Raw genomic sequence first — 13,613 nt, forward strand, 5'->3', positions numbered from 1 at the left:
AAAATATATGAGGGGGTACCTCCCCCCAAAAAAACAGAAACGGAAAAAAGCTCTGCTGGGTGGCGCTTTCATAGTACGCACTTTTCATAGTATATAAAGGGAGCGCATTGCATTCAGCAACTCGCTGTGAGTTAGTGCACCCAGTGCTGTCACCTGGGAAGGTTCTCTCTGGTCACAGTGAATTTTTTTACAAGCACTTTCACTCAAGCCTCGTTTTTTGTGATGGCTGATTTAAGAGAACAGCGTGCAGCTGTGAAGTTTTGTTTCCTGCTTGGGAAAAATGCCACAGAAACTGCTGTGATACTGAACACAGCTTACAGTGCTATGGGAAAAACTCAAGTGTATGAGTGATTGTCTCGTTTCAAACACAGATGGTAAAGTGGAGGGCAAATACCACATGCTTTCTTTTAGGGAAGCGATTCTTTGTGCAATTATCTAGCCATTTCTCGACCAACATTTGAAATGTGTATTTCCAAAATGTGAGCGGGCCCATCTTAGTGTCCTTGTGGGGTCGTAATGGAAAAATCTCAAGTGGGTGCCCTAGAAGGTAGAAATGTATAGCTCGGTTGACTAGAAGTTGCGATTCTGAGTGTGGCTCCAGTGGAAACCTTTCTTGGTCTATTTCAACTGCCAAAATAACCCCTAAAACCAAACTCACCGCCATTTGAGTCAATTCTGTCTCCTGGCAACCCCGTAGGATAGAGTAGAACGGCACCGCAGGTTTTTAAGACTTTAACGCTTTATGGGAGTAGAAAGCCTCTCTCTCTCTCTCTCTCTCTCTCTCTCTCTCAACTGCCTGGTGGTTTCAAAATGCTGGCCTTGCGGTTAGCAACCCAGTTCCGTAACCACTGCACCACCAAGGCTCTGTATTCCAACTTCCAGTAGTCGGCAATCATTGGATCATTGACAATCTTCTTGTGGCATCAAGTTCCCCCAATTTATGCTTTTCATCTCATTGACTAATGTTCTTTATATCCCTCAGAGGTGATTAGTTTCAGGATACCAGGCGCCTCCGTATGGCTTCATTAACATAACAGTGAAAACAGTCATTCCAAATAGAACTACAGTGCACCCAGGAACAGCAATGGGTTTGGACTCCTTTCTCTGATTTTTAAATTTTAACACCACAGGATGCTAATCACCTGGGCAAGAACAGCCCCTGCGCCCAGGCGCCTGCACAGGACATTAGGAAGTGCTCACATGGCTTCTGCCTAGTTGCCGTGTGTGAGTGCAATGCCACCATGCAGACAAAATGCCACTAGTGAAGCCAGAGTGCGCACAAGACGCAGTCATGGCATTCCCAGCAGAAGTTGAACTGCTGGGTACATAATACACGGTAAATCATTTCATTGGGGCTCTTACAGCCCTTTGAACATTCCAGGCATCCATTGTGTCAAGTCGTATTTATACATGTTGTCATCATCATTTCCAAAACATTTCCTACTTGAGCCCTTGGTATAAGCTCCTCTTTTTTCTCCTCCCTCCCCCACCCTCGTGAATCCATGAATGATATGTTATTATTTCTTACACTGTCCGTTGTAACCCTTCACCCACATGTTTTTTGTCCCTTCGGAGGCGGGAGGAAGCTATATAGTCAACCTTGTGATGGGTTCCCCTTTGTTCCCTCTTCCCCCTCTGACCATCCCCCTACCTCATGATTATCGCGACTCCCACTACAGTTCCTGAGGGGTGTATCTGTTCTGAATTCCATGTGTCAAGAGCTCTTATCTGTACCAATGTGTTATTCTCCAGACCAGTCAGTTTTGTAAGGTAGAACTGGGTCATGATAGTGGGGGTGTGGTGGGGGGGGAGGCATTCAGGAACTATAGGATGATGTTTCATCTGTGCTATATTGCACTTTGGTTTGAAATGTATTATAAATTGTGGTTTGCAACTGCACTTTAATATAAACGAATACACTAGAAGGTCCACTTTAAAAAATAAGAGGGAATTCATGAAGCGGTGCTGAAGCTATGTCAGCAGGCTCAAAACCTGGCACTTTTTGTAAAATACTTTAAAAAATCTGGTGTTGAAAATTCAGCTTTTATGTGGGTTCAGTATATAATACTAGTGGGACATACAGAATGTGTGCGGGTTGGTTGGTATTAGGGAAGCTCTGGCTATTAGTGGTCAAATTTGGGGAGGAGTCAAAGATACACCTAGACTTTTGACCGCACGTTGGTCTCCAACACCTATTTTTGGAGGGCGTAGTTCAAATGTTAACGAGCCCCACAACTTCTGGCTCTATTTCTCAAAAGGACAGAGCAGGACCTACAACACAGTCCTCTAGCTTTGTAACCAAAGGATCTTTTCTTTTAGGGTTTTATGGTCCATGATATTTTTCAGTATTCACTCGCTTATGGGTCTGAGCTCTTTTCTTTTCCCGCCTCTGAGAATCACCCAATTCCTCTTTCATGTATCACCTCCCAAGTTCTTAATTTGGCCATTATGCCAACCGGAGAGCGCTTTGCCAGCTGAGTATCTTGCTCCTTGGCTATCCTGGTAGTTTTCAGACCTTTGCTTTTTCACCATTTTATGTGCGAAACAGCATTCAAACTCTCAATGGCATAAAAGTAAGGTACATGAACCAACTTTAATGTAGGAAAAAAAACATTCATCTTGTGATTTCTGCAGCCCAAGTCATAGGGTCTTGTTGGCTTGCAGATTTCATTCAAGTATTATTGCTAGGACTTTGCAAATAAACTTTGGTAAAACCAGGCTTCTCCTCAGCCTGGAGTCATGTAATCGCTGTTAGAAGGGAAGGGCTTCACCTTTGAGCACGTAATCTTCGTCTTTCCTTCCAGTCTCTTAACCTGAACTCTATTCTCTGGATTTATGCGACAGGTCAATTTAGTGACTGTTTTAACATTGTTAGGTTCTTTCTAGATGGTGGTCTACTCAAGAACTACCCGAGTGACCTAGAATTACCTCACAGGATGGTTGTTCAGGCTGGGATTGGGATCTTTACTGAGTAAGGCACCCCAACCAGGTGGTGTCTCTGAGTGGATTCAGACTTCTGCCCTTCCAGTTAGCAGCCGATTGCTTTTTACTGTTGCACTCCTGGGGCTTTTTAAAGGATCAGGTGAAACTGAATTGCATGTCTATCAGTTCTCTCCAGGACACAGAACTGATTACAGGCCAGCACACGTCCTAGTTGACCCTGATTCATTCATCATTCTCAGCAGTCATTCTCTAAGGGCATCACATCACCTACCAAACAGCACATTGCACCTCATCAATTTCTGACTTTCTTGAGAATCAGCATTTTAACAAGTCCAGGGCTTCCTACGCTAGCCAAATCTCAGAAACCCACAGGGGCAGATCTACCTGGTCTTACAGGGTCGCTATGAGTCTGGGTAGACTGGATGGCAGTGAGTTCAGGCAACAGCATCACTCCACTTTGAGAAGTACTGTTTAGAGCTAAAGTTGTTCAATAGCTACCACCATACAGCCTAAAAGACTCATTAGATATGTCGTTTGGCTTGGCATGTTGGATTTTGTTGACTTTAAGAGCAATACAATAGTTCCTTTCCTTTCCTTGATTTGACATTGAATTCCTGTGAATTTTTTTCCTATTGAGAAGGATAAATGATTTTGTTTATAGAGATCTCAAATTCTGGCTGTTTTAAATAATCCCAATATTGCTTTGCAGTATTTAAATGTTGGCACTGTCAAACATAAAATTCTTCTGGAGATGTTAGTTTTCAAACAGATCTAATTCCAAACAGGCACCAGATGATTACAAATGAAAGGGAATCCTTAGCTTTGACGAGTCAACAAAACACATTGCATTACACCTCTCAAGAGTGGATTCCGCAGGGGGAAATCTAGTCACTGCCAAGAACGTCACAGGCCCTCTGCTGGCAGGAAGGGGAAGCACTTCAGCTTCTGGATTGGGTTACTTGCGGGCTGGGAACTGCAAGGATGGTCCTTCAAAACCACAAGCCACACCGCAGGGCAAAACACAAACACTTACAACCTGTAAAACCCATTAGGGCAATCCTCCACCGCCCTACAGTCAGAACTGATTGGATCGCATGAGTGTGGGTTGGAGTGAGATTTGAGTAGGATTTCCACCCGTAGTAGTAGGCATGTTTTTTTGTGGCTTAATGTGGCCGAATCTGGTAAACAAGTCAAAGCTGTGGGTTATTAAATATGTTGACTTAAGCGCAGCAGCCCTCCGCCCTCATTCCCACATATGCACAAATGACAAACATTTTCACTTCGTTTATTCCATCAAAACAAATCACTTCGTACAGCATTTAGAAGTTTAAAACCACACACCTCATAAATAAAATCAATGTATTAATGACAATGGCAAACTCATAGAATGGTACAAGAGGACACTTGACTTCTCCCAGGTGGCAGCAGGGCTGCAAATTGGCAGACGAGCATTCTTCAAAAAATCCTGTCCCTCTTCATGAAGGAAGCTCACACACAAAATCCCAGGCCCAAGAATACTGGCCTGATTTGTTCTCCCCAGTAATTGTTACAAGTTCTGGTCCACTTTCACTGTGGTTCCCTTCTTGCTCCAGGAACTGTTTGCATCTACAGCACTTACACAGAATACAGACCAATGGCCTTCTCTGCGCTTTCACAAAGTGTACTCTACTATGTATCTGAAGTTGAACTCATATTTTTAAAGAACGACATCCCCTCAGGCTGTGACCAGCTCAAGTCCATTATAGCACCAAGGTAAACTGGTGAGCTGACCATGGGGCCCCCTGGTGCCTAACCAACTGCAGGCTACATCTACCTATCCTATGCCAGTTATAGAGGCAGCGCACATCCTCCTGACAGAATCTAACCTTTCTGAAGTCCACCTTGTCTATTTACCCTACTTAATCCAATCGTAACTATCCCTAAGCCCCTAGACTTATGTTTTTAATTTTTAAAAAATGTAAATATAAAAAGACACAATAGCAAAATGCCTAATACTCATGGTCTTCTACTTTTAGTAACAAGACTTTTCCACTTAATAGCCCTGCTACATTTTCGGCCAAGAAATGGGGAGAAAGTTGAGATGACACACAGGCATTGCTTGAAATTTTTCCTCAAAAACTTAATTCATGACCAATTTTTCCTTCCATGATACTTCACCCTCCTGCACTTCCCACCCTCTGCCCCAAATATATCCTGGGAGTGTTCTCCAACCTCCTCTAAAGACTTTGAATTCAGACTCAAATCAGCACGCTAAATATTTACTTACCAGTGTTGTATCTTTTTTCCTAAATCAAATGTTCACAACACTGTAACCAAAATCTTAGCTGATTTTTGGAGAAGGGAAAAAATTGAACACTTCAGAAAAGTTTTCCATTCTTTGTGAGTTGGATGAAATGTGAAGTATGTATGTTAATATGAAGGCTTCCTTACAGGTAATAAACTAGCTTATTCTCAAATCAACAAATGATGTCACCTGTACCTGTCGCCTTCAAGACCTCAGACTAAAAAGCTGGTCCCCTTAAAGCTAGCTTGCTTTGAAGTAAATGCCACGTGAAGAATTTACTCTTCTAGAAGTTGTGAGGGTTGTATTTGTGCTACAATAACAAATTCAAATACTGTACTGTACCCTGAAGGAAGACAGTCATATTACAGTACCATTTTGAATGCCAGGGCCGAGCATGCGCCTACAATTACTGAAATGGGAGTCATCACGGTACCCGAATGCTGCGCCACTGGGAACAATGTACACGGGGACAAGCGAGGATGAAGGGCTTAATTTGCAGCAGCTCGCCAGTTTGATTTCAGTGTCCTCCACGAATCCCTGGAGAAGGCAAGCATGTAAACTTTTGCAGCCTTTTTGAAAAGTGCTGCAAAGAATAACAAATTTGTGTCTCAATATAGGAAAGAACATGATTATTTTAATTACACGGGAAAAGTTTCGGAAGGCCACCTGATTTGTAAGGAAAAAAATATCACTGTTACTTAATATTGCATACACCGCAAATGGTTTTCTTCTTCAAAAAGACACAGAAAACTATATTAGCGAGAAGAACCTATTCTAACCATGTTTCAATCCACACACAGGATAGAAGAGCAAGCTAGCTAAGCATTTAGGGCCGGGCACTTGGGGGCAACATCGAGGAAGAGAAGCAAAGCTATCCGTTCCTAATGATTCCGCTGAGACTTCTGGGAAGGATCGCGTGGCAGGACCACAGCCACTCTCACCAGCAAGCTCCAGCAGTCTCCCTTGCAGGGCTACCACCCCCTGAGCTGCCAGTTCTCACTCTGGGAGTCATCGAGAAATCACCGTGACCGTGAAGGGAAGCCAAAACAGACTTGAGGCATCAGAAATATGGCACCCCCCCCAATCTTTAGATCCAAAGGTGATCAAGGAAGAGGGAGCTGGGAAGGCAGTCTTCATGCATTGTCATTAATGTAAACTGTTCATATGTACTAAAAGATTTGTGTACGCTAGTCTAAAATCCACTGACAGGGAAGAAAGGTCCCCTTCTATCCAAGAGCAAATTCGAGAACTACTTTTCATCCTGCAGCAAGTACTCAATCCAGAGAGATTTTCAAATTTCACGGGATTAGTATCACTCCCAATTAATTAATTTCCAGACAAGTCTAATAAACAAAGTAAAAAAGAATTCTTTATACAAGGGGCACCAGTTTGAATTTAGAATGAACATTTACATTCTTAATTCTCAATAACTAAATCAATTGGTCTATGAACAGTGCCTCATTTTGAATATCCCATGATAAGAACACCAAACTACCGGTGCTGAATTTCAGATGATCAGTTCGTAAAGACTTTATGGACACCAATTTGCCTGAGTATCAATCAGTGTCCAATTTGGTAACAGAAAAGCTATAAAACAGGGAAAGCCCCGTAAAACAAAATCCTGTGAATAAATATTTGACACTTGTAACTAAAGTATTGAGCTTAAATATGTAAACAAAAAAACCCCACTTCATATGGAAAGGTTTAATTGTGTAAAACATCAGTATCCTATTTCTTTCCATTTGTTAAATTAAAACACTATAAATAAAACAGAGTCAATATTAAAGTGACAGAAATGGATGTTAAGAACCACACCAACACATACCTGCATATTATAAATTACTCAATAAATATTTGTTGCATGAGTAAACTTTTAGATCTAAAATTTCAGTAAGCAAACGTCAACTTTGGCTCCTGAAGTACTAAGAAAGGAAAGCAAGTTTTCTGAATGATGTATAAAGCTTAATTTGATGACTGTTATCCAGTGATACAGTCTTAAGTTTACAGTTTTAAATATTTTCTACAAGAAATAAAAGATGTACAACATATCTAGACCAGATGACAGACAGGTGTGAAGGGACTTTCAATCATGATCATTTGTCCAAGGGGGCGCTTTCAAGTAATTTGTGGGAAAATTCCATTATGTTTTTCATTCCATTTCCCCCCGAACTTTTTGAAACCCCTCCTACATGATTGCCAAACAGCGAGCATTTTAAGCTCAAGGGTTTTTAAGGCTCAGTAAAACTGAAAAGGGAACATTTTTAAGTTGCCCTGGCCATTGTAACTTCAGAAAAGGCCTAACCCAGCTAGACAGGTACTTGTCATCTGGTGGCTTCAAGCATACATTGTGAATTGTTCCTTACAGGTCATTTCCCCTCAAATGGTGTACAGGTTACTTAATTTCACAGGGCCACCTTCAAGTGAAAGAACGTAGCCTTACTTTTGAAACATCTGCTGAGAAGATACACTGAAAGAGATAAGTGCTTTAAAGTATACCATGAGTTTTCCGAGCGAGATACTTAAAACAAAACAAAAAACCAACCAAGCCCAAGCTAACAAAATTTCACATTAACCCTCTTCACATCGGGCGAGAAGTACACGACAGTTCTAAATTTCGCATCCCTGATCTTACAAAGCACTAGGAAAAGAGGTAGAAAACGATTGGAAGCTCGTGGTGAAGCTCAGTGGCAGAGGGTGACCACCCTGCGGACCAGCCCAGCAAGCAGAGGGCAGCACACGGAATACTAAGCAGCAGCAGGATTCTGAGAAAGCAGAGTAAGGCAAGGATTTTCAAACTTCCATAGACTGGAAGCAAAAGGAATTCATTCAACATGATCATCCCAATGACTTGACACTCTCCCAAAGGCAAAGTAAGTGACTCCTGCTAAGCCAATGTGCAGAAATGTGAAACCAGTCAAGAGCATTCGTGGAAGGGTCAGGCTAACAGAAAACAAATACTGCTCAGGTAAGCAAAATATTCTCAAGTACAAACATGAAATCACAGCATTAGTAATTAAGATATGCATCCTTTTTTTTAACCCCAGGATTTGGAAGACGCGGTACCCTGCTTAACTGGAAAATGCCATCCAGCGTAACAAAGACCAAACCACGAAGTGCATTAAAACATGAGGCCCAGCGCTCTCTTAAAGCTTCTGTCAACTGCTTCAGGCACCTTTTCCCTCATACATTCGACTTTTATACACGAGAAATCCTAAACAGGGTACTCTCAGTTCCTGTTTTTAGGTCATATTCTTAAGAAATAGATCCATCTCAGTAAAAATTGCTTGATATGTACTTGGAGTAGGGAAACTACACATTTATAAAGTCTACCAAATTGTAATATAAAATCAGCTTGGCCAACTCTGAGTTATCTTCGTTTGAGCAATCAATTCATAATTTAGAAACTAACAACTCAGTTATTAAAAGGATTCAATTACTGGTGACACCGCGGGGGTCCAAGTCCAGTGGCCTCGCGTGAAGCCTTCTGCATTACCAGCAGGCGGCGTCATTTTCTTCTACAAGTTAATGCTGTGGGGGGCTCGGCTATAATACTAAACTTCAATCTTCAGGGTAGTGCTGCTAGGGCGCAAGCGCCACCCATTCTGTCACCGCAGCAGGAAGAGGGTATCACCACTGTAGACACACATCTGTAAACTTGCACACTAATTTTAATCTTAACAAGGAATTTCAGTGCCTTGGTGGTTTTAAGTTAAAATGGTGGTTTCAAGCACGGTGTCCTTTTGTTCTTTAGGGTTATGCTTAGCTTATTGGAATACCCAGAACCTTCTGGATCTGTGAGGTAGTAGGCTTCAGCCCTTGCCAAGCATCGGTCACACTTCTCCAAAGTTGGTATGGCCCGTCTCCTTGGCGTGGTCCCTTGCTTCTGCTTGTCCGGTCAATCCCTTCTGACACACCATACATCTCAGGGTGAAGCGGTTCACATCAGTAAACAGTCTCTTTTTCCTTGCCTCATCTGCCAATTCCAGTGCTTGCACGAGAACAATATCATCATTGGAAGAGAAAATGGTCAGCGGGGGGGTGTCCGGGTCAGGGAAGTTCCGCTGCAGTGGATCATAGTGGATGCCATCATAAATCAGCAGGACTCTTTTGGTATATCCAGCATCTTCCCCGAAACGATCGATTCTTACTGTCTGTGTGTCCACGACACAGATCTCACATTGATAATACTTGGACAAAATTGATATCTCGATAGCTCCTCCCCAAGTATCATCCCTTTGGATCCAGTCACAGTACTCTTCGTTTGTCTTTCCAAGGATCGCCTCACTGTAGAACTCGGGGTCACTGGCTACAATCTGTGCTATGAAGCGTCTCATCTCAGGGGCACAGGCTGGATTCAAGACTCCTCCTTCAACGACATAATACACACTGGTAAAGAGGCAAGAGTTGTCTGCGGGGACTGCAGTTCTGGTGAGCATGGGCAACATTTCCCTGTAATAACTGGGAGCACCGGGTTTTGCAAATGCAGGTGAAGATCTGTGCCTACTTTGGTCTTCTTCAACGATCAGCATGTCTCCTGTTTAAAGAAAGAAAAAAAAGGAAGACATCCTTAAGTGCAGAGAAAATGCACCTGGAATTCCTACAAGTCTGTAAATCACAAACAGAAGGAATAGAAGTATCCGCTGAGGTTGGGAAGGCGAATAGAGAGCTGTTAAGTGACCAGTGACACTTCTTGTTGTGGTGGTTCTCTGAAATCTCATAAACGCGAAAATCAAGCAAATAGCAACTCACTTCCAGTTGCTTCCAATTTGGTGAAGGCACTGAATGACAGACATACTGCAGAGCCCTGTAGTGGGCTAGGCAATTAACTGCGAGACTGGCAGTCGGAAACCGCCACTATCACTCCTCAGGAGGAAGATGCGGCTCTCTGGTCCCCGAGAGTTAGGGGGGCAGTTCTACCCTGTCCTAGAGGGTCACTATGAGTCGCAACCCACTCAATGGCAGTCTCGGGGTTTGCCTGTTTACACAGCAAACGATACATTTCAAAAGCACAAGCCTGCATCTAAAAAAGCCCAAACCTGCCAGAAAGTGTTCAGCTTAGAACAGGCCACCAGGGGGTTCTCTACCTTAAAAAAAAAATAAACGTAAACACGCCAACTCCCGTGTTTACCAAGTCTTTGGCGTTGACAGCTCAAAGCGTGTCATTCCCAAAGTTGCTAATCAGGTTTGAATGCTGGCTTGAACTTGAAAGGTCCTTCACTGGATACTTAAAAGCTAACTCTAAACATGCACCCACCTACACAACTAAGCGTATATGAAGGTAATTGCAAAAAGCAGCCAGGAAAGCAGGGTCCACGGACTGAGCCCTTCGGCCCTACGGTCCAAAGACCGTAGGGCCACGGAGCGCTCCGCCTTTCCTACAGTGTGGTCAACACCGAGGGAAACAACGGGGAGGCGAGCTGATGCCCGTGGGCCCAAGAGGAGAACGGGGTGGGCAGGGAGGGCTCTACGGCTCTGGGCTTCTGCCAGGGGCTGTGCCCTCCCGGTCCCTTTGAGCCGTTTGTAAAGACGAGGTTCCCGTTGAACACCAGCCCCGGCCTCGGCTGGCACGCCTGCTCTCCGCTCCATTCTCCGCGGGCCCTCCAGGCCCCCAGTCACCTGCCGGGCGCGGTCTTTCACCGTCCCCGCGGCCGCCCCGGCCCCTCTCACCTGATTGGACGGGCAGGTCTTCCAGAACGGTATCCCCGTTGCTAAGGTCCAGGCACTCCGGAGGGTAGCCGACGAGGATCCGCTGTCCGCCGGGGGCGATCCCGGTGATGGCGGCGATTTGGCCCTGGAGCTCGCGCACGCGGGTCCGGCTGGACAACCCCTGCAAGACATGAGTGCCATCCTTGGCCTTGCAGCGGAGCCGCCACATCGTGTCTGCCCGGCCGCCCACAGGCCCGGCACCTGCGGGGCCACCTTTGGTCCCGGATGCTAGTTGGGAGTCGCCGCCGGGGCAACCCGCCGCCGGACGGACTCCAAAATGGCCACCCTTCGCCGGGCCGAACATCGCGAAGTTTGTAATCACAATCCTCGCGATACTAGCGGGCGGCTTCGGGCCCTCCCCGCGCTGGGCTAGAACGGGGTTCCCTTAAAGTGACCGTTTCCCCCTGACCACCACCACCGATTCTCAAGAGCCACAGGGTGAAGCCGCATCCGAGTTTCTCAAGATCTTGCCACCTACTCTGCGAGTGAGATGCCCTCCGCGTCGGCACCATATATGCTCAGGGGAAGAGGGCGGAGAGGAGGTCCTGAATCAAATCAATTGGAATGTAACCTTGCACTCAGCGATGTCGGAAATTATTAAATCGGGCATCCAAACTACACCCAAGCCACAGCGAGAGAAACAGTCATCGTTCAGAGCGCAAAGGAATGCCAAGAATGGCCCGACAGTCAAAGGAGCTGTCAAAAAAACAAAAAAAACAAACAGATGCTCGTGACCAGTGTGGCTGCACCAAACATTGACTCACTGAGATGGAGGGAGGGCCGGACAACTGACCTCTCCCTCTCTGTGGGGCTTGAAAACGTGCATGTGCCACATCAGAAAGCACAGTATGAGGTCAGCAACTGGGCGGCGGGCACTTGCTACATCCAGGTGGTGGAAGGAGGAGGAGGACTGAGAGGATCCCATCAGCCTTCAGTACCTTGGGCAAAGCAATAAGAATTCCTTTACCTGCCTTCAGTACTCCTGAAGTAGGTGGAGGGGGTGAAGTCTCGGGGGGCACATACCCAATGAATTCAAAGGAACCCGAAAATGCTAGATTATGGGATTTTTGTTTTACAACTTTGTATCTCTTAAGGCCTGGGACGTTCCTAAGAAATAAAAGTGCTCGATACACGCGGAATGGTTAAACAGACTCTCATCCACATACAGGAAAGGCCGGTAGACGCACACTGGGAAAAAGCCTCGAAGAGGGCACGCTATTTGAGCTCATATGACCCCCTCGTAAAGACTTCGTGCCTGGAGCAGCAGAGCCAGATTCTTTAACTCCAAGTTAGACAAAAATGGACGTCTTATTAGAAAGTAAAATCCGTGGGGAATATGGCAGCCAGGCAGGAATCCCACTTGTGAACCGAACATATAAAGTTTATTTCCTTGACATTCCCATTTCCCCAGGTGCTTTCCTTTACTTCAGTCACAAGCTCATCACCAGATGTAAATGCTGACCCTAACAGACGAGACAGTTGCGATAACATTTATGATGCATACACAAGCACACTTCTTTGACGTCTTCTCTCCCGCTCCAGCCAGAATTGTCCGGCTGGTCACACACAATATATATTATGTCTTTGAGCACTACAGAGAACTATAAAAATTCCACGTGGGGAGGTGGAGAGCCGGAGGGGGACGGGAAGAGCAAGGCAAACGTGGCAAGAGTGAGGCTAATTACACACATTATGTTTAGGTTAATGCTGGGCTGATGGTACTCTGATAGGTGGCACGATTTTGAAGGATGACTTAATTTCTAGGTGAAAATTCACTGCCAGCGAGTCCATTCCGACGCATAGTGCTCCCATGGAGCAGAGTTAGAATGGTCGGGGTGGGCTTCTGAGACCGTAACTTTGCAGGAGTAGAAAGCCCCGCCTTTCTCCTGTGGCTTGGTGGTGGTTTCCAACCGCCGACCTCACGGTTGTCAGTCCAACGAATAACTATGACGCCGCCAGGCCTCCTCGTTTCCAGGTGGAGGAAGAGTAAAACCACCCCCAAATGATCTCTTTTCCAAGAAATCAAGTCTCACTCTTCTCTTTTCCCTGACCTACAGCTGCAAATCTCACCATGCCTAGGGCGGGCTTATCAATAAAATCAAGTGTCGCCGGAACCTGCGGCAGCTAACAGTATTGGCAACGACACTCTGTTGGAATTAGCCACGTCCTGTCATTTGCAAAAGCCTGCACCGCTGAATAAGTTACAAGAAACGTTTGCGTCTTTCACACTTTCCCCTCTCAGTTTTGAAACACTTTACTTCCTTGGTTCTACCAGGCGATAGTAACAGTATCTTGTGGCAGAAGCTGGTTAGAAGACACTGGAGTGTGTGTCTGGATCCAGGGATATTATTGTTTCCAGCAGCGGGGCTAATACATTTTCTTAGGTTACAGTATCTGAGCTATGAGGCAGATCTAAACACTGCTACAATGTATCAGCTCAAGTATCGTGGTAGCTTACCCTAGGAAAGCACTTTCTACAATCAGGTTCTAATATATCTGTTTAACAAGGTCCCGCTTGGGATTCAGGCATAAAAGCGTTAATCTTTGCAACATTCTCACCTCACCAGAGGTCAAGTCTTCTCAAGACAGATACTTAATAGTCTATTCTCGCGAGACTTTGCAGACAAGTAAAACATTTTATTAACTCCGCCCCCAGCCTTTTAGTTGCCAGGCAACGATG

At 45.0% G+C, this 13,613-nt stretch overlaps 1 protein-coding gene across 1 annotated transcript; it reads right to left on the bottom strand.

Annotated features, from left to right (window-relative positions):
• Positions 1-4,223: 4,223 nt before the first annotated feature.
• YOD1 (YOD1 deubiquitinase) lies at positions 4,224-11,342 on the bottom strand. The gene is made up of 2 exons (XM_075529619.1): positions 10,895-11,342; positions 4,224-9,761 (listed from the first exon to the last, which is right to left on the bottom strand). The coding sequence occupies exons 1-2, from the start codon at positions 11,235-11,237 to the stop codon at positions 9,058-9,060; spliced, it is 1,047 nt and encodes a 348-aa protein (XP_075385734.1). The 5' UTR covers positions 11,238-11,342; the 3' UTR covers positions 4,224-9,057.
• Between the last annotated feature and the right edge of the window lie 2,271 nt (positions 11,343-13,613).

This window comes from Tenrec ecaudatus, chromosome 1, assembly GCF_050624435.1.
Source record: "Tenrec ecaudatus isolate mTenEca1 chromosome 1, mTenEca1.hap1, whole genome shotgun sequence".
Classification (NCBI taxonomy): Eukaryota; Metazoa; Chordata; class Mammalia; order Afrosoricida; family Tenrecidae; genus Tenrec; species Tenrec ecaudatus.

Excerpts from the sequence above, each read along its gene's own strand:
- YOD1 (XM_075529619.1), bottom strand. The coding sequence starts at position 11,237 with ATGTTCGGCCCGGCGAAGGGTGGCCATTTTGGAGTCCGTCCGGCGGCG. Across the intron at positions 9,762-10,894 it reads AGACCTGCCCGTCCAATCAG|GAGACATGCTGATCGTTGAA; the intron begins GTGAGAGGGGCC and ends TTCTTTAAACAG.